The 20,412-nt window shown below is 44.0% G+C and overlaps 6 protein-coding genes across 6 annotated transcripts; 4 read left to right on the top strand and 2 right to left on the bottom strand.

The window, feature by feature from the left end:
• Positions 1 to 1,833: 1,833 nt before the first annotated feature.
• Positions 1,834 to 2,457, bottom strand: LAJ45_11084 (uncharacterized protein; the record flags this gene model as incomplete). Its single annotated transcript, XM_046120596.1, has 1 exon — positions 1,834 to 2,457. One exon carries the CDS (start codon positions 2,455 to 2,457, stop codon positions 1,834 to 1,836), a length of 624 nt encoding a protein of 207 aa, XP_045966183.1.
• A 1,442-nt stretch (positions 2,458 to 3,899) lies between these two features.
• LAJ45_11083 (uncharacterized protein) lies at positions 3,900 to 4,437 on the top strand (the record flags this gene model as incomplete). The annotated part of the gene is made up of 2 exons (XM_046120595.1): positions 3,900 to 4,180; positions 4,236 to 4,437. 2 exons carry the CDS (start codon positions 3,900 to 3,902, stop codon positions 4,435 to 4,437), a joined length of 483 nt encoding a protein of 160 aa, XP_045966182.1.
• Positions 4,438 to 5,169: 732 nt separating this feature from the next.
• Positions 5,170 to 6,682, bottom strand: LAJ45_11082 (uncharacterized protein; the record flags this gene model as incomplete). The annotated part of the gene is made up of 2 exons (XM_046120594.1): positions 5,170 to 6,597; positions 6,671 to 6,682. 2 exons carry the CDS (start codon positions 6,680 to 6,682, stop codon positions 5,170 to 5,172), a joined length of 1,440 nt encoding a protein of 479 aa, XP_045966181.1.
• A 4,105-nt stretch (positions 6,683 to 10,787) lies between these two features.
• LAJ45_11081 (uncharacterized protein) lies at positions 10,788 to 14,012 on the top strand (the record flags this gene model as incomplete). Its single annotated transcript, XM_046120593.1, has 4 exons — positions 10,788 to 11,288; positions 11,376 to 12,044; positions 12,104 to 12,523; positions 12,579 to 14,012. The coding sequence occupies 4 exons, from the start codon at positions 10,788 to 10,790 to the stop codon at positions 14,010 to 14,012; spliced, it is 3,024 nt and encodes a 1,007-aa protein (XP_045966180.1).
• A 1,146-nt stretch (positions 14,013 to 15,158) lies between these two features.
• Positions 15,159 to 18,103, top strand: LAJ45_11080 (uncharacterized protein; the record flags this gene model as incomplete). The annotated part of the gene is made up of 2 exons (XM_046120592.1): positions 15,159 to 15,538; positions 15,604 to 18,103. The coding sequence occupies 2 exons, from the start codon at positions 15,159 to 15,161 to the stop codon at positions 18,101 to 18,103; spliced, it is 2,880 nt and encodes a 959-aa protein (XP_045966179.1).
• Positions 18,104 to 18,634: 531 nt separating this feature from the next.
• Positions 18,635 to 18,880, top strand: LAJ45_11079 (uncharacterized protein; the record flags this gene model as incomplete). Its single annotated transcript, XM_046120591.1, has 1 exon — positions 18,635 to 18,880. The coding sequence occupies one exon, from the start codon at positions 18,635 to 18,637 to the stop codon at positions 18,878 to 18,880; it is 246 nt and encodes an 81-aa protein (XP_045966178.1).
• Between the last annotated feature and the right edge of the window lie 1,532 nt (positions 18,881 to 20,412).

The following is a 20,412-nucleotide window of genomic DNA, read 5'->3' as shown; positions in this document are numbered from 1 at the left end:
GTGACCAGCTAGGACAAACAAACAAAGCTCGCATGAAAAGCTCTCGAGGGGCGAACGCGAGTGATCCTCTATGATCACGGTAGTTACATGCCAAGAATTATGTACATCCCCACCACCCGGAGCAGGGTCTGACCTGCATTTTTCGGTAGAGTGGACCGTAAGGCGACATGCAAGGGGCTCTACGCGATGTCAACTCCAAGCGATTAGGACTACAATGAATGCTCGATATGCTGACACCAACTATCCTCTCCGTCGTTTTCACCCGACTCTACCGCAAACAGTACGCGTGGCTCGTCTTAAACTGAGCTTGCTACTGGTGCTCTGGATCCTGATATCACTACTCTGGCTTGGCATGGCTGCAAGTCTCTGTGATCAATATTAATCTCCTCTTTGCTGTCTTGAACAATCACAGGCCTAAAAGTCTTGAAAATCAGGGACGGACCGGGAGACACACAAGTATAATTACTCGACTTCATGATGGGCAGTAAAAGACGAGGATGGGCCTAAAAATTTAGCAAAATACAATCGATCCAGGTATTAAGAACTGGATACCATCTGAGTTGCTCTGACTCGGAGTTGAACCGAGGATCTCAGCATTACTAGTGCTGCGCCTTACCAACTTGGCCACCAGAGCTTGTGTAATAAGAGAGTCTAAATGCTCGTCACCGATAAAAGTCATGATAGTTGAAATCGCTTGAGAAATTTTTCACTGACACCGCCGTACTGCGTATACTTTTCTCCGTAGATTCGAGGGTGTAAAGCTGTATATGAAGTACATGTATATTGCATTGACGGAACTTACCTAAAGACCTTGCTCTGGCTAGAATATCCCAATAAGGCATGGTTGTTCTTATGGTAGCTCACAGGATCTCACGCAGGTTTACAGGCTCCCATGCACTCTATGAATTCAAAGGTATCGCGGTCGTGATTATTACAAGTACGTAGAAGAAGGAGAAAAAGAGAAGGAAGAATACAAAGTGTGGTATGATCACGATACCGTAACAAAAGTATCGAGTTCAACTTTATTTAACTGGACTATATGTCCCTGTTATGCTAAATAGGTGAGAAAACTCGCTACCTACTTCATCCGGTCAAGTAGTTACAATTAAGTCCGTACGAAGGTATATGTTATTTGTACATACATATATCTATGAGGCAGTTTTTGAAATTTAGCTTATATCAGCACTACGGGCATCGCCGGCCCGGGTTCATCCAGAGTTGATTTCTTATTGTATCATCGCATAACTACCAAGTACATATATAGTTGTAAGTACGTAAATATAATGCTGGACTACTATAGACTAACGTTTTGGAGAAAAACATAGCGAATTTAAGATACGCATATTTGATAATGTTGGATAACTAGCTTTCAAATGCCAAATCCGTATAGGTGAGTTGTCCGAGCTTTTCATGTCGAAATCTGTCATTGCCATACTTATACCTGCCCGATCCGTGAATATATAACTAGTCAGACACTTTGTCGATGAAGGAAGCAAGCCACTTAACTATCTTGTCCTACTTTTTCAATAGATGCTTCGAAAACTTACACGAGTGATGACCTATGAAGAATACACCCGACGGTTTAAACTTTGAAGTGAGCTTGAATAGAATTGCTCCCCTTTCCCTGTTGGATAGTCCTAGGGTATCTGGGCCGTAGCCCTAGTGGCTGTGTGGAAACTTTATACTACGATTCGTAACTCATACCATACAGAATCCCGAAACACCTACAATCATTTATCCGATCATGACAAGTACAGAGATAGCATTTGGATCCATATACGTCAGTACCCTCTATGCTGTTTCTAAACCTCCCAAATTTGAAAAACCATACAGCTATCTTTCAATCACCTCTAGCCCATGAGTACAAGGCCGCTCCACAAATCTCTCGCCGTTCCACACCTGCACCGGCAGTGTAGGGCAAAAATGAATCATATCAATAGTTTCATTAGTAACCCAGTCCTTCTCCTCCTCCTGTTCCATCTCATCCTCACATTCAGAGTTGTGGTCACTAGTGCAGAATTCTTCGCCACCCAGTGGGCCCCCTTCGCCAATAATTAGGCTGTAATTCCACTTCGTCCTCTTACAAGTGGAGCACTTCATACGGATCCTAGGAACCGGAAGAGGTGTAAAAACTGCTTGATCCAACCGCGCAACGATGATGGCCCGAGACTCAGTGGGTTCGAGGTTAACATCATCTGGAGCTTTGGAAGCCTGGGACGAGGATGACGAGGATGACGAGGAGATCGGGTCATCTTGGAATGCATGGGCAGCGATCAATTCAAATGCAGTAGTGGCGAGTCCCCATGCCCCTTCTTGCAGGGCGCGAAGAGATGCTTTGGTGATGTCAAGGGGACAAAACTGTTTTGGAATAGCATGATCATCAGAGATGCTCGTGGTGGGATGTGGACGTGGATTGGTGTTAAAGTCATCGGTTGGGTTGTTTAGCGGTTTTGCCATAGATTAGTGGATGAGTGTTTAATCGGGTGTTGAGGCCGTGTACGTAAAAGAAGAAGAGTATGAGATTTGAGAATAGTGAGATTGAGAGTGGTTATGTCGGGGTAGGGACGATTCTCAAGTTCCGCTGGTTACTTTGCGTTTATAATTTATGAGTACCAATTGATACCTTTCTGGTACTTGTGCCTTTCTATGTTTGAAAACGCATAATATTAACGGCCGGTATACGTAACATTCTACAACGATATAGGCCTAGTAGAGATTGCATAATTGTTTATATCTGCATCAACCAATCGATGATCGAGTGGGAATTCAAGGGGATAGTATATATATTGGTATATGGAAATACGGTACAATTGCAAGCAGTGCTGGTGATAGCACTAGCAAATTGAAATATGCCGATACACGAGAATATTTGGTAAGTAAGGAGTTTTATATTCCGGCACTAATTAGGTAGTTGATTAGCTACATGTAGCTGAATATAAGTTTCATGTATGAAAAGACGATCGACCAGGGATAATAAGCCAAGATCTGGAGACAACCTCATTTTTATTCCACCCCCTTATTTTTTAAGGTTTCGTTGTGAATACTAGAGACAACTCTTTTAATTGCTAGAAAAATACAAATATTAATAATAGGTCCTTTGCCCAGACAGAGCTGGCTCCAAATTATACTTGTATGGAGGGTCGGCGCAAAGGATAGGGCCTAATATCAACCAAAAGGAAAAGACTAAATTTAGGGTAGTACAAGGTCACTAATTCCATCAATTCTATGAACAGTTATCTTACTAATGCTAGAAATTCAAGTCTTTAGACGTTTTGAAATAGAGAAGTGATCTAAAAATAGATCAAGATCTTAGCTTAAGTAATCGACGGAAATGATCAACCAGCGAGGAATGTCAAAAAGAAAGAATGTCGGCACCAAACAAAGATCTGGCGCACAAGACAAAACCTGAACTCGGTGACACTGTTTTCGGAGAAAAATAGTGCTCAGGGGAGCATTTTGCGGTCATAATGATAATGCGTCATTCCGGTTTGGGTTTTGGCTGGAAGTTTTGGAGAGTATTGACAATTGTTTGAAATGTGCATGTGGTTACATGTAACTAAGCTCTTATGAACTCCAGGTTACAAACAATGGGGGCTGAATCACTCGCAATTCAAGTAGTAGATAGACATATAGGCTTCAGGGAGATCGAACATACCCATCGAGTTGTTGGCCAGGACCCATAGGCCAGAAGAAATTGGCTATAGGTTGTATAAACAAGATGTCCGAAACCGTCACTCCGTTTCTAGACTCTCAAGTCCTAAGGGCCGAAAGCGTTTCTTCCGAATCCGTCCTCATTTTCCAGCTATATATTTCATGCTTCGCATTCCTATTTCCCGTCTCCCATCATCCATCCATTCGTTCACTCGTTATACATCGATTAATAACTTTCAACAGCTAAAATGTATTTCCATACCGCGTTTCTCCTCACCGCTGCCCTCGCCGGCGGCGCAATGGCCGACCTCTTGGTCTGGTCCGTGGTTGCAACGACAACCCTCACCTATCTCACCCCTACTATCACTCCCACGCTCACCATGTCCCCAACTTGGAGCAAGAACTATACCTCCATGACATACCCAGGTACTGGGATGACCAGCATTTATACTCGTATGAATCATACTATGACTATGTCCTACAATACTACTAGGAGTAACAACACATCCACCAAAACTCAGACGTCCAAGTAAGTTTTTAGATATATACTTAAATGCCTATGGAGATACTAACTGTAGATTTAGTACAACGGTGACAAGGACAATTTGTGACGAACAGAGCCGTTGCAGTGTTACCGTATCTGTTGGTCCGACTATGGTTATAACCGGAACCGGTACGGGGGTGATGCAACCTACCATGACCCCGTTTACTAGTGGTATCGGACGTGTTGTGGCTGGCAGCGGGTGGATCGTGGTGATCTTGTGTGGGCTTATGCTGTTAATGTAATTGGAGGGCAAAGAGATATCGATTTTTTGATTCAAGAAATAATTAGTACTTATGTTTGATTGTTATAATTTTTGCTTTTGAGAAGTTAGGTTGCTGTTGCGTTGGTGGTATGTAAGGAATGATAGGGAAGCTCTTCCACCATTAGGTATTGCGAAGTACATTTTAGTTAGGATTGGTTTAGTTTATAGCGCGCAATAGGAGAGAATTTCGAGCTTATGTATGTCCCAAGCTTAAATGTAAGATCCCATAAAAAACAATTTAGTATTGTTACATATACAGTGGTTTAACTCAAGGGAGCGCACATGCATATCCACTCCAAGTCTGAAAGAACGAGGGGATTGGTTAAGAATACATGTAAATGAGGTATATTCTGATCTATTCCACTGTTAGTTCTTCATAATCCAGAGATTTGCACTCGACTTCGATTCCCTATAAGCTGCTACTAAATCCATACAAGCAGTAAGTATGAGCTCACTTCCCCCTCACTACTGATTCTACTGTATATCCTGCCCAATGGTTTCCCGCAGAAATCCATCTTCAGATCCCGAGTTCATCAGCAACATTCAAATATACTGGAAGAAGAACAACCAGTAATGAATATCAACCTCTCATCCACAGACTCTTTTTTCGCGACTTATCCTCCTTCCATTCGAATCCACAAGTTCATCCAGCCACCGAAACGACTTCCCGCATAATCTGCGATTGGCCCATAGCCAAGATAAATTCTTTTTATCAAGCCAAACCAACTACTCCTGACGCACAGTAGTCTGGCACCCACTCCCATCCAACCTTTAACAAGCAATTTTTGACCTTTGATGTCACTTCTTGAACCCGCCACCACGCGTCTCGAACACTCTCACACTCAACTACGGCAGATCTTCGACCGTCTGAGTCGTCATTGATCGTGACACCGATTAAATAATTGTTCTTGCCGCCCCACCAAGCAATAACGCCCTCCTTGTCCACTGGGCTTCCAATACCTCCCTCGCCAATTACGGCTGCTTCTAAGCCAGTAAACTTGACGATACGGGTTGCACCGCACTCGGCGATTCGACTAGCAACGTAGTAGTCCATTCGAGCTATCGCTTGATCCGCCCAGTTAACACTGGCATTAAACTTTCCTGAAAATGGGTGCTTTTTGGAGGGAGTGTTTGCGGCCAAAAAAAAGGCATGTGCCTGAGCTGAGTGTACGAATATGAGTAGACAAGTTCCGCGGTAAGGATACGGTATAATGCGTTCAAGTGCGCCCTGGGTTATACAGGAGAGAAGTGCAGGAAGAGAGAAATTGGGCCCGAGATTGACAATATAAATTGCACGCCGCTTGCTACGTGAATCGCTGACCAAATGGTCGGTTGTGATGCGGGGCGTAGTGTATCGAGGAGAGGGCTTGGAAACCATCCCCGGAGGAGCTCGGGATACGGGAGGACGAGTCATTGCATTGCCATTCGTGGGAATAACCGCATGAGCGTTTTTAAAATGGTTACGGTTCAAAATAATTCGTGGGCCTAAAGGTACCGAATGCATATTGGGTTGCTTTTTCTCCACCGCAGGTTCCGCCTTCAACTTGGTTTCAGAGGTTTCTTCCTCGGCTTCAACGTGGTATTGACCACCATTGGTAGAAACCCTTTCCCTGTCCGTGATTCTTCCAGCAAGGATCAACTTTAGGCAATCCACCTTTGTTTCCAAATCCATGATCCTCTCCTGGGCGGTCACCAATTTCTCCTCCAATTCTTGACCTACCTTCGTCTCCCCGTTTTCTTTTAGGTTTTGCTCGTTCACTGCACTATTGAGTGGTTCAACTTTAGACTCTAGCTCGGCTATTCTCTTTGCCATCTTTTCCATATCTTCTTTGTATCGTTCGGATAAAGAGACTTTGTAAGTAGCCATGATTTCTTCGTAAGTCTTCTCGATAGACTTTCTAGCTTGCTCATGTAACTCTCCCTCATTGGTGAGTTCGTGGTTCAGCGCCTCCCAGTCGCTGCGTTTCACGATGATCAGATCAGATAAAGAGATCCCGTCAAACGAGTGCTGGACAAGGCTTGAGAAGCGCTTGTAAGTCAAAGGCGACTCGTCCCCATCGGAGTTGAAGCTGTTGAGAGAGGAACGACTGGAGGCTTCTGAAGGTGCGAGTTCAGATGGTATTTGAAGCCTCGGTTCGTGCTACTGAGTATTAGTTTGAACCGCTCTTTCTTTGATTATAGCAATAAAAATCACAACGCGGAGAGAGTTGTACTATGTGAGCCATGATGGGGAACCTTAAGTACCCTGGACACTGATTTTATGGCCTTTGATGTCGCTATCTATGTAGGTATGTACCAGGCGATGTGATGTGACGTTGGTTGCTAGATGGGAGAGATTGTGGCATGGACCACATGAAGGCACTTTACTGCTTGCAAGCAAAGCGAGTGCCAAGAATCAAATGCGCAAACCTGTCACATCTGCATAGCATAAATGTAGGCAGGTACAACGTAAGATCAACAAAGATTTGATTTCCTTTTAAGCAGCTTATATGAAGATCAAAAATTTCAAAGCACAACATCTAAATGTTTGGCTATAGCAATCAACTATTCTACTCTAAATCTGGATCGATTTTTAATCTGGTCGAGTGATATTTTATGACGATACATGGTACAATTCGTTGGTAAGGCTCCTTCCGCAAAGACCAGTAACAGCATATCATTAAGCTTAAATTGACAAATACCCAATCGCTAAATTTATCATAGAGTATCTCAAACCATGAGAAGGTGGACAGGCATTGGAAGACTGTGTACTTTTTGCTTTGATTTACTCCCTGAATGCGCAATGTATCAATCAAAGCGGTTTCTACTTGACCAAGATACTAAATAAGTGGCTGAATTTGTCATAAAACCGTAAAGATTTTATGCAGCTATATGCTGCATACTTTTAACCCTCTGACTCTATTAATGGGCCCTACAAAAAATGTGTCACCTATCCCGTGATGCATTGATTTATGTGTCTAACTACGAAACAGGTTCCCTAAATACACATAAATTTGACCGGGTAGAAGAAAACCGAAAGGGAATGTAACCGGATACCTAGAAATCATCTATTCAGCTCTCAAGAAGCTCCTTATTCAGAAGAGGTAATGTGTTAAGGAAATTCTTAATAGAACCTTCCCTTGAGTTTGGCTCTGACCGGACCTGATTGGTATTTAAAAGTTTTAAGGCGTTTTTGGGGGGATCGAGCTCAAGTCTATCCACAATCTCAATCTCTGCCTTTCTTGGTGAAAGACTCTGATAGACTAAGACTTCAGCTTGAGTTGCAACGCCTGGCACATCTTGGATTTGGGCTATTTCATCAAGTGGAAAAGACCTAGTCGATAGCGTTTGTAAAACCTTAGCCCCTTTTTCATGTCATATGAATTGAAGATATGAATTACCTAAGCCTCGCGGTTTTATTAAGGGGTGTTGAAAGTTGGACCTCGTTAAAAGATGAAGACATTTCCCGGAGCTAGCCTTCTTAGTATTCTCACTGAGGTAGGATAACAAGGTTTCTTACCCTGGGTGAAAAGAGCCGGTCACCAGCATGGACGGTTCGGAATTCACTATGTTCACTGCAACTATTGGATCTCTAGATGATTGACTAAAATCTGTTAGTTCTCAAAATCACCCTGTTAGGTCAAGCACTATCGCTAGTAGAGAAACATACTGTATCTCTGTAAGATATACGTCTCTCTTGGGTTCTGCTTCTTTGGGAGTTATCATTTCATCTCGATAACTATATAAATCAAACGATTAACATGTATTGGTGGGTGAAACGTTAAAAGGTAGATTTTCAGGGATACCTCTCGCTGTCTCGGTCAATCTCATCGGAGGGGTGGGTGTTTATCTCTAGATATGGTGAAAGTAATTCATTAACTACCGGGCTGTAATCATATTTTTCTTCGTCTCTAATAGCAGGGTGAATTTCTGGCCTCGGGCGGGTGGAGAGTGATTCATGGGTGTATGAGATAGACCCGTGAGGAAAATTCTAGTACTTGAACTGGTTGATATATATTGGAGGAACAATTCTTTTGCGAGAGAAAAGGAAATCTCTCTATCGCCAATATCTGTATCGCTTTCTTCTCCCTCTGAATGTTCAACGATACAGCGGTAATTACCAAGTTCGCCAACCGCGAGGAAAGAGCATAAATCGTTCTTTGTCAGACTTTTGTGCGTATTACCGTTTGCTTTGGGCACACCAAGAGTTACACTGCGGCCCACGGGTAGTGTCTCAATTGGCTTAGGTTTTGAAACCTTATGCCAGCCAAGGTTCTCTATGGGTTTGTCGGTAGGACTTTTAACGTAACTGACGATCCTGCCGTCGGGACCCGAGAACGCTTTCTGGGAGGTGAGATAGGTCTTGACTATCACCGCATCATGTACCGAACAGGAACAGATGGTTGTGGCCAACTCTTTCGTTGGTGCTAAAGCAGTAAGACGGCACGATTCAACTTTCTGTAATCACGAAATATAAATATTAGGGTTGAATGGTACGGTAGGATTTGGGAAACAAACCAGCTCAGTAGCAAGGTAGCTCAGTGTTCTCTGGGGCTCTTTAGGCTCTGTTTCAGGGGTGATCCTTAAGCTCCTTGTGGCCCCTTCTTTTTCAATCTCGCGAGAAACATTGCAGTAGCCACCCTCATTTCCAGTAATAAGCTTCCCGTCAGTCTTCCCAGGGCCAAGCCATGGCTTGAGTATCACATGAGGGGCACGCCTAAAAAGGCATTGAAACTGGGAATAAGGGGAGATATAAATGCACTCATCCTGCGTATCGCTGATAGCGTAGCCAGGAGGTAGTCTCTCACTGAGGAAGAACCCATGCTCAGAAACATACGAGAGGTACTCTTTTGCACAAGTTGGAGTTATAAATGTAATAAGAGCAGTCGTGTGAGGTATACTTCCTGGTATGGTGAACATTTGATAATAGCGTATTCTACGAACGGCCCAGAAGGAATTCATCAACTTTGCTTCGCCCATAGAGGAAGGTAGGTTAGTCACGATGATTGTCTGAGCTAAGGGTACAGTCCAGGTTCTATTGATCTTGTCGTTCAAACGCACAGCAAGGCATAAATCTTCATACAAATGGCTATTTTCTCCGGATTTTGTGTGGTATCTGTCCCAGGCAGCGGCCTTTTAATAAGCTCGTCAAGATAATCTCTCTCCACTGGGACTAGGGGTATTGATCTATTCATGATGGAAATGGTGGTAGTATAGGTAAATGATGCCTGAAAAGGTATTGGTTGAGGTTTGAAGATGGTGGGTGTTAAGTGGTAGGTTCTTTCCATCTTGGTTGTCATAGCTAAATTTACAAAGAGTGCGTGACTGCCGGCTTGTATCTGGCTTACATGACATTCAGTTACATTTTTCTTTCTACGTGTACATTTACGTAAGTTGGCGGCGACATGTACTTGTGCCTGTGCGTTCTAAGGACTGTTTTAGTGGTACGGTACAAAGATAAGACATACATGTAGAGTAAGTACACACTTAGACAACTTCGGGGCACTACAAGCTTTTTTATGAGTAGTATACAGGTATGTAGTAGTAGCGGCTCTCTGTCATTAGAAAGGCCGTGATTGAATATTAGTCGATCATTATCATAACGAATCACCACCAATATTGTAATTCGCACCGTCAGTGATGCGGCATTGTGTGACAAATTAACTCCACATACTGTTAGAAATACAGAGAGCAGCCGCACTTCTCGTAGAAAGTTTGTTGAATGTTTGTTTGTTGATCATGACTGTTAAGAGATTTTTTTATTTCCTTATCGATCCTATAGAAGGCTCCCGGGGTGGATTTTCTATATGCAATGTATGTATATGTAGATATATATATTGTATATGAACCAGGCATAACCTACCTGACTATATGTCTATAATGTATTTATAAAGACTTTCACCCTTTTTCTTTTCGAATGTTCCTTGGACAGAGATTCCCAGAAGTTAGTCTATTACATGTATGTACAAGGCTCTGGCATTAAGTGAGTGAACTAAATGGGGTGTTGACTGGTGAGGATCCGTTCACTCACTTAATCCCAGAGCCTTGTACATACATGTCTGATGTCTTTCAGCATTTGCAGAGATCCACCATGGAGGTTCCCGGCCTTCTTTTCTGTTATAGGAGGTGTAGGTACATAAATAATTTTCTCTCTTTAAACAGGATAGCCGCAATTAAATTAAATAACAGAAAGTAGGAGTATCGTGCCTTGTCTTGGGTCTTTATGGGTTAGGGTTTTGATAATACATGGGCAGGGCTAGGGTTGACGCGTTCACTCAACATCCCGCGCTCAGCTAGACAACAGCTTCAAGATACCCCACACCCGGCTAAACACCAGTGGTGTTCCTCGTCATGGCAAGCTCTTCTTTGTCTGTCCAACCGATTCCCACCTCTCAAACATCTCGGCGGATCTTTGAGTCTGTGTTTCCCCCCTCAGCATCGGCGACACTCCCGACACCGCTCGCTTCACCCAGTCCAGCCCTTGCCCACCAACCTCCTTCAACAACGCCGTCTCATGGGTACAATACTCGCCATCACCCAAATCTAATAACACCTCCGCCGGTCTCGCTAGTCCCTAGTCCTGCAGCTTTGTTTGCCAAGGAATCAAGAGCATGGCATCTTGCAACATCGTATTTGTCGTTCCAGAATGCTCAATTCCCCGGTTCTATTGAAGAATGGCTTGAATCATTCCATTTGGAACCTGCAAAGGATGTGCTCGAGGCCATGAGATATTTGATCTCGACTACAGATGATTCGGGCGAGGGGACGAGGGAGAGTCTATTGGAGTGGTATATCTGCGAAGTCCGGAGGCATTTCTTGGGGTGGGTCAAGCCGGATATTGGCATTCCCGCCGTATGGAACCTAGCCGCCCAGTTTGTTTAAAATAATGGAAAACGATTGGGAAATAACTTGGGCTAATTTCTTTGTGGTGATCTACAGGAGTACGATAATGCCCCCTCGGTTTTAGAGAAAATTCTATCAAAATTGACAACTGCTCAAAGCATTTATTTGCATCAACTCAAGTCATACCTTATTCCATCAAAGAAGCGGAAATCAAAAAAATACCTTCATATCCCTAGCTCTGAAGACGACGGGAACGATGATCCGCGAGTTCAGAGTTTCATACGCTCGCTGAACTCCATCGTTTCTTATTCACTTCCAGATCCTGCGTGGGGTAATCTCGTTTTTGCAGTCTTTTTAGAGCTTTGTGGGGTTTCTGTAGGACTTTCTGTCAAAAAAGATGAAACAAGTGACCCTAGAGATGATGACCAAGATACAGTAGTAGACGCAGGGGAGGCTAGTTTCAATAGTGAAGGAAGTTTGTCCTACCAAGGTGCTGGTTTGAGTCAGTTAAGTTTTAATACAGTTACCGATGTGGACGGTGATATCATTATTGATGATGACGGAAACTGCCTGGGTGATGTGGAAGAGATGGATGGAATCAATGAATTCGAAAAATTCAAGAAGATCGGTGAAGAAAGGACAAGGAAAAGGAAAGAGGAGAAACCAAGAGAAGAGGCACGGAAGAAGGTCCTGGAGATTTGGGGTAGCATGGAAAAATTAGGAGTTGGTGGGGGTGGAAGAAGAGGCGAACGGGTATTTGCAGAAGTGAGTAGGGTCACCTTATGTATAATCTCTCGAGATCAGATGGCTAACGAGACGAACAGGTAATCAACTCGTTAATGACAACTTATATCCAAGAAAAATTTGCTAGAGTTTGGGAATCACCGAGCAAAGTGGGTCATGAACTTGACGATTGGGTAGAACATGTCCTCGGTGGTCTCGTAGTGGATGTTTTATTCTCGTCCAAAAGTACAAATGAACAGGATTGGACTGCTAGATTGAAAAAATTAAGTCCCAGAGAGAGTTTCAGGGCCAGTCGACAAAGTCTTGATAATCGCAGAAAGGGAGCGATGGAGGTAGATGCTGGGGCAGGCGCAGAGGAGGTTGACCTTAAGCGTAGGCAGGAGGATTTAGAGAGTTGGAAAAAGATTGCTATTGGTAGGCTGGGTCGCTTAAGGGTTGGTGAGTTATTTGATATCGTGGTTGAATGGCCAGAGAGTCTTGGGGGCGTCGAGGATTTAAAGGTACTTACCACACTACAAAGTCTGGATATATGAACACTGACATGTGAATATATAGTCTTATATCACGTCTCCGCCTACTCGTCTCCACCTGACGACTACATTCACATCTGCTCTCTCTAGTCGTCTTCTCCACCCTGCTGCAGCTACCTCGGATATTCTCCGAGCGTATATCTCCCTGATACGTGCCTTCACAGTCTTAGATCCCCGTGGTGTTCTGCTTGACCGTGTTTCACGTGGTATCCGCCGATACCTGCGTGATAGAGATGATACGGTACGCGTTATAGTCCGCGGGATAATGTCCGAATCTCTCCCTCCTGGCGAAGGAGATCCTGAAGAGCTGGGTGAACTTTCTAAAGAACTAGGAAGAGGCATTCCAGCTCTTATGGCACAGCAAGGGGGCGGGCTTGAAGAACTGGACTATGATGATATGACATGGGCACCCGATCCTGTCGATGCTGGCCCTGAATTTAGAAGGAGTAAGGGTTTAGATGTTGTCGGGAGCTTGATATCTCTCTGGGATAGCAAAGAAGTCTGGACAAAGGAGATTCAAGCCGTTTTATCTAGTAGTCTTCTGGGAACAGATGGATGGACCTTTGAGAAGGAAATCCGGACTGTGGAATTGTTGAAGCTTCGCTTTGGAGAAACAGCAATGCAAGGCTGCGACGTTATGTTGAAGGATATCTCTGATTCAAAGCGCTCAAATACTGCCATCAGAAACAATGAAGAACTAGGCCCCCATGAATCTACAGATGAGGTTGATTTAGAGAAAGTACAGCTGCACGCAAAAATATTGAGCCGTTTGTTTTGGCCTGCGATGAAGGAAGACGAGTTTAAGGTGCCAGAGGAAGTCGAGGTGCTACAAAAACGCTACGAACATGGTTTCGAGAACCTCAAATCTAAGAGAAAGCTCACTTGGCTGCACAGTATGGGGATTGTGGATGTTGAGTTGGAGCTTGCGGACCGCATAGTGAGGGTGCCTGACGCTGCAACATGGCAGGCTGCAGTTATCTACGAATTTGATGAAGATAAGGGGGGCGCTGCATGGTCAATCAAGGATATTTCTGAGCGCCTAGACATGGAAGAAAGCTTAGCCAAACGTGCCGTCTCTTTCTGGTGCAGTAAAGACGTTCTTCGGGATGCCGGTGATGGAGTATTTGTCGTCGTTGAGAATTTGGCCGAATACGAAGAGATCCTTGGGCGGCAACAGGAAGCAGATGGTTCAGAGGCAATGAGAAGTACTACAGGGGGTGTTGAGGATGAGGAGATATCAGAAGAAAAGAAGAAGGAGCAGAAGACAGTTGAGCAGTTCATTGTTGGTTTGTTAACAAACCAAGGCGCGACATCGGCGGAACAGATTGGTACTATACTTGGGATGTTCTTGCCTGGGTTTAATTGGGGCGTTGACGAGCTGAGTGACTTCCTGAATATGATGAGAACAGGAGGGAAACTCGATTACGAAAACGGGTCCTGGAAAATCGCATCGGCTTAGATCGTTGCTTGTGGATTTATTCCATTGGTAATTAGACACGCATCGAGGTAGTTATATATCCCTATACTAGCCTGGGAGTAATAAAAGTTCTCCCACATTGGCTAGTACCTTAGTTATCTCATATCATATTGCAGCCACAAAGTGAACTTAGCCAAATGTAGCCGCTCTAAAAGAATACATGTAGCTAAAGAAATTACTCTAAGGATTTTACGAGTGGCTGTGGCTGTAACTGTGGCGTCATATAATTATTTACATTCAAGCCACGTCGCCTTCCTAGGGCTGACTTCAGTCATTTCCCTTTCTTCGTTTAAAACGGTTAGACAATTTCCTTATTTAGTATTTTTTTTTTTTTAGGATTAATGTGTCAAGCCCAGAAACGAGTCGTATGACAACAGCACTAAACCTTTGGAATTGCATGCTAATGACCCATTTCCTAGTACTACATTAAAAAAAACGTTATTAAAAGCAGGCGCTTTCTAATAATTATCTTGCGATGTAGGTTCCTCTACAGATCTGACTCACCTATCTATGTGCGAGTCATCACTAAAGGCCTTAAAGCTACGCCCCTTCCTGCTTTCGCCTCCCAACCTTCTCTATCCCCAATACCCCACTATCGCATCCAAATTATCTTCACAACATTACAGAAAGAGATATGTCTGTCTAATTCCCCTTCCAATTTATCTGGCCAGCACCTCCTGGTAGTTTGTCTCAATTTCAACGTTTTTATCCTCCCCAAATTTTCACATTTATTATTTCAAGATGACTCCTCGGTTATCAACAATATCTCGCGCTCATAATAATTATATAAGAATTACTCAGAGAAATCTGGTAACAATAATACAACTTATACTGTTTTTGGTAGCATTTATAGGAGCTGTGCACGGGAAACAACTTGATACGGTAGCTCTCGTGAGCTGAAAGATCACAAACCAAAGCGAAACGGAATCGAACAACTCTGAACAGGGGTAGCTTCAATCGAAGAACAAAATATCTAGCGAGGAGTGTGCTGTGCTTTGCCGCCGGATTTTTTTGGCCTTTCCATCCTTGTAAAAGCTACGTCAGCAGGGCGTACGTTCAGCTTTACTCTCTTAGTCCCATCAGTTACCTACACCGTGTTATCTATTGTATCACCGATTATCTTTCACCATGTCGAGTATCTTCACCTTTAATCCCTCCCCGCCAAAGCCTGCTTCGCCTTGGGCAAATAATACACCTATTCATCCTTCTCCATCAACAACACCGAGCCCATTACCTGCAGCAACAGAATCGATCACAGATGACACCCCCGGTCATCTCAAGACAAATAGTAATTCCGGTCGATTCCGTGGAAGCTTCATCGATGCCAACCACAAGAGATGGGGTGAAGGTATTGCAACCGATGATGGGGGGGTGGTAAGGGGGTTGATATCGGAACCTCAAATGGGACCGACCGAGTACAAGCTGAGTCTTATCAGAGGAGGGAAGAGTGAAGCACGGATGGATCAATTGACAACTCAATTGCTATGGAGATTACAGCAGAGTAGCCCGTAAGTCAATCCCGCTATAGATTCTGTCTTATTCGTTTCATGAGCTGATATTGCATCTAAAATAGATATCATGGAAATTCTCTTACGTCTAAATCCCCGGGAGCTATCTCTTCTTTGTTACAGGAGTCACAGGGAGCGCTCTATGAGATTGGGGTCGCAGACGATGGGACTTTTGTCGGTCTCAGTGAGGAAGAATTACATGCGTCTCTTGATACTTTGCGTGGTATGGCGGCGAGACTTGGGTGTAGTGTAACCGTTGTCCGTAAAGTCTGCGTAGGCACGGTTGATGGGCGTGAGATCAAACGAGCTGAAGCGAAGCTTGCTGAGTATATCAAAGCTAGGCAACGAAATCAGAAAATTACGAAGATGATCCCCGAAGATAATTACAATGGTGGTTTAACGGAGACAATCGACGGCGCTGATACGGAGAAATTTGGAATTCCTAGACTTGGAGACAGCCTGTGGGTTGCCGAAGCCTTTGTAAAACCTGGTGACGGATCTCCAACTATTCCGGCGAACGTGAACCCGGAAGATGTTATAAAATTGCCTGAAACAAAAAGCAATACAGAGCAACTCCGAATAACACTAACCGGAGCAACGACTTGTGGTAAAACCACCCTTTTGGGGACTTTGAGCACAGGAGAGCTTGATAATGGGCGAGGCAAGAGTCGCTTGTCGTTACTACGTCATAGGCACGAGCTCGTCTCCGGTATCACTTCCTCTGTCGCGTGGGAGATCGTGGGTTATCGGCCCGAACCGCCGGACACAAACAATGAGAACTTAACGAACGAAAGCGGAGCATCCAGAATAGTAAATTACGCTTCTGGTAACATATCTTCCTGGACAGATATCCATGCATCGGCAGTAGGTGGTAGAATTGCGTTCTTGTCTGATTCTGCCGGTAATACAAGATTTATCAAAGCTACTTTCCGATCATTGATTGGATGGGCTCCTCATTACGCCGCTTACCTGATCGCTGCAAATAGTGAAGATGATAGCAGTGGAGTTTCTGGTCATGGTGTCCACGCCCATCTAACACTTTGTACTAAATTGGGGCTAAGGATGTTGGTCGTTATTACAAAAATGGATCTAGCCTCGAAAACTGGGCTGAAGAAAGTATTCTCCTCTGTACTGACCTACTTGAAAGAGCATGGGAAAAAACCAGCGCTTATCCCATCAATGAAAACGCTTAAAGATGTTACTCGTGATGTCGAAATGGATCCCGAGCATGTGGTGCCGATATTATTCACTTCCTCGGTTAAGGGCGATGGAATCGACTTGTTGCATGCACTGATTGCAAGTTTGCCATTGCCAGAATCCCTCAGAGCACCGGTTATTGAGAGGGTTATTGAACCTCTGCCAGGCACGAGTCTCGTTGGCGTCACAACCGGGACAGGAAATCTTTCTGTCGTGGATAACGGCGAAGGTATGACGGTGAAAGTGGACGTCACCAATGATAAGGAGGAGTTGCCGTCTACGCTGTTTCATGTTGAAGAGATTTATGGAATACAGCCAGCATATGGGAACGCAGATACGGATGGCGGTGCAGTTGTGGGAGGGCACGTGAGATACGGCAAAATATCTATAGGAGATGAGCTTGTCATTGGGCCTTTCCCTCCTGTCAATAGTCCACCTTCGAGAAGCGGAACGCCAACGCCGACGGCAACCCCTATTCAGAACTTGAATCTGTCAACATCTGCAGGGCATCTATCGAGACAATTTTCAAAAAGTCCTGATAGTGGGGACGAAAGACGTGTTAGAATAACTTCTAGACAAACTCCGACTCCAAATAACGGTGAGGATGACATAGAGGACATTAGTGGTGGAGAGTTTGAATGGAAAACTGTCAAGATTATTTCAGTTCGAAGGTTAAGGTTACCTGTCAATACCCTTTATACAGGCGAGGCCGGAACCCTGGGAGCTGTGCCCATTTTAGAGGAGTCTTCGATCTTGGATCCTGTCCTACCAATCGATCTCCGAGATATAAACAGCAAATTAAGGATTACCATCGATGAAGATAGCGATTGCAGCGACAGTACACATCATCTTTCGGGGACGCCGAAGAGTATGAAAGCTGTCACATTTGCAAATCCTCCGCCAACAAACATTCATCATCTCCCTATGAAGTTAAGGAGGGGTATGGTCATCCTTAACCGCCCATCAACGAAGTTATGGCCAAAAGCACACGTTGGATTTACAACAAAGCTCGAAGATCCCGATGCATGCAATTCACTAGTAATCGGTAGTAGCGCTATGGTCTATATTGCATCCATCCGTGTTGCAGCTAGAGTGGCTTCTATCGAACCACCCCCTCCTCCTGTAACTGCCATCAAGAGAAAAGACAAAAGTGACGATGCACTTGGTGTTTTTAGCTTGGATGATGAATTTGACTCCCATTCCGAGGACGAAAATACGGATGATTACTTAAAGGAAAGATTATACACTTTTGAGTTCAATCACAGAGCGGAGTGGATTGAGGAAGATGCCACCGTATTGATTATGCCTGGCGGTGGCGAAAAAGGGTTGGAAGCGTTTGTGGGAAAGGTTTTGAATAGACTGGTGTAAAAGGAAGTGATTGATTTATATTTTTTATTTATTTTCCGTTATGATTTTTATTTATTCAGTATTTGTTTTTATTTTCACAGCCCTTCCTGCATAGAAACTCCGGGAAGTGTTGCATATTTGTATTTTAGATATTTCCATGTTGAATGTTACCTCACCCTTGGTTAAAATTGCTAAAGGCTCGGTCGTATGTAAATACAATCTTGCCACCAAAGTATGTTGTATGAAGGCTGGTGTATACATCCCTATCGATAAGCACCCTGATTTTATTGATATTGATTATATGAGCAAAGGTTTAATCTACCCTTGATGCTGTAGTTATTCCCCCGCCCACATTCCTTTCTTACTATTCTAGCTATAACTTGACCATGCATAGAGTAGATCAACGAGAGAGCTGCTGGTAAGTGAGAGACCCATATAGCTATAGCAACACGAGTAGCCTAGTTATATCTTGAACACATATATCGGTGCCTGAAGGCGCAGACCTTGCCCAACTCTTTTCATCAGGCAGGGCAATATGGAGGCGAAAAGGAGATGGAAGTCACCAAGGAGCAACGAGAAGACCTCCAGAGACAGATGAAAAAAGCTCAAGAGGAGGAGGAGGAAAGAAAGAAGAGGGAGGCAGAAAGGGAAGCCCAGCAAGAAGAATTGAATAAAGAACGAGACGAGAAAATAAGGATCGCAAGGGAGGAATTGGAGAAGGAATCGGAAGCCCGTAAGAAGGCCGAGGAAGAGAAAGAGAAAGCAGAGAATGATCTCAAGCAGGGAATTCGGCCATAAATGAAACCTACCGAGGAGGATATTCGAAGAGTAAAGGCCAAACTTCAATATACTGATGACCACTTCCACTTCGCTGTTTGTGGCCAGGCCGGAAGCGGAAAAGCGTCTTTGATAAACGTGCTCCGTGGTATGAAAAACAATATTCCAATGTCGGCCAAAACGGGCGCTCATTCGATAGGTATTATGGGTTGTCAAAAATAATGCGAACTGGCAATATCAACGTTTTCGACTTGAGCTAGGACGTCGTTAGCTAGAGATTACGATATTAGGTCCCGGCAATCTCATCAGGTTAGCCATCATACCCCATCAGTCAAAGAGAAATCCTCCTTTAATACTTTGAAATCATAAATAAAACACGTGACTAAAAATCTACACACGTGAAGAACACTCCAAGAATCGTGTTTTGAGATACGTCATATAGTCATCTAGTCAGAGGTCCGGAATGTGGTTAGTGGAGGAACATACGACGTGAAGCTGATTGTGGAACGTTCGTTTTTTGCTTTGTCTAGTGGTGAAACCTTCTTCGTTCAGACAATTAGTCCCCGTAATAAGAACTAGGAATGCTAGCTTGTATTAGGATCTCAGTACCATACCTGAGTTGTTGACGCTTGACGATTTGACGGGAGATTGTATAGAAGAATACGATAACGTCTGTCGACGTGGAGAGAGAGCCGCTTCCCAACACTCGATAGCTATTTGTCTGGTCTAGGATATGAAAATAGTATGTACCAAGGTGTCCAGCACGATATTTCCGACTGGCAGTAACTTCAACGATCAAGGCTTTTCATCTTGTCTCATAAACGTACAAAAACACACACCGCCGGGGCATGGTATCCGATTTTGTCAAAGAAAATACCAACCCCCTTGATTTTCCCCATCTCTTTCTGCCCTTCTGATCTCTGCAGCATTAGCTTTCCGTTTTCGTTGCAGATAACCAGCGAGGAAGGGGAAATATTGTCGTCCACTTCGGATTTCCATTGCTGTTTTTTTCCAAAACGCCAGAGGAATAAGACGCATGAAAGTAGCAAGGCAAGCAAAAGAGTAAACCATGCCCCTTGGGGCACTTTTGTGAGGGCAGCGGATAGAAATGCTCCGTCCATAGCCCCGAATAAGACAAAACCGACCAGAACAAGAATGAAGTGAAGTTGCCACACAACAAGAGCAACGATTGATATCATGCAAGTTGTGATAAAAGTAACCATAATTACGCAAACACCATACGCATTGCCCAAACTCGTGGTCTAGTAAATCTATCAGTGATTGAACATTGCCAATTGTGCGGAGATAACCCCTACATTGTTATAAACAGCTGTCACAATGATAGTCCCGATCATCATTAGCCAATTCGCAAGTGGTATATAGATTTGTCCATGAAACCTGGTGCTCGTGTGTAGGACCTTTATCCTTGGGAAGTAAGATAGACTCATACATTGGGATATGAGTTGAAACGAGCCAGTTATCATTGCCTGGGACGCTACTATTGCAGCCAGGATTGATAGAATTAAACTGGGATAGTACATTCCAGGAGGCAC

Source organism: Morchella importuna, assembly GCF_003444635.1.
Source record: "Morchella importuna strain M04M26 chromosome Unknown Morimp01GS056, whole genome shotgun sequence".
In the NCBI taxonomy this organism is placed as follows: Eukaryota; Fungi; Ascomycota; class Pezizomycetes; order Pezizales; family Morchellaceae; genus Morchella; species Morchella importuna.
This window is presented reverse-complemented; position numbering and strand designations above follow the sequence as displayed.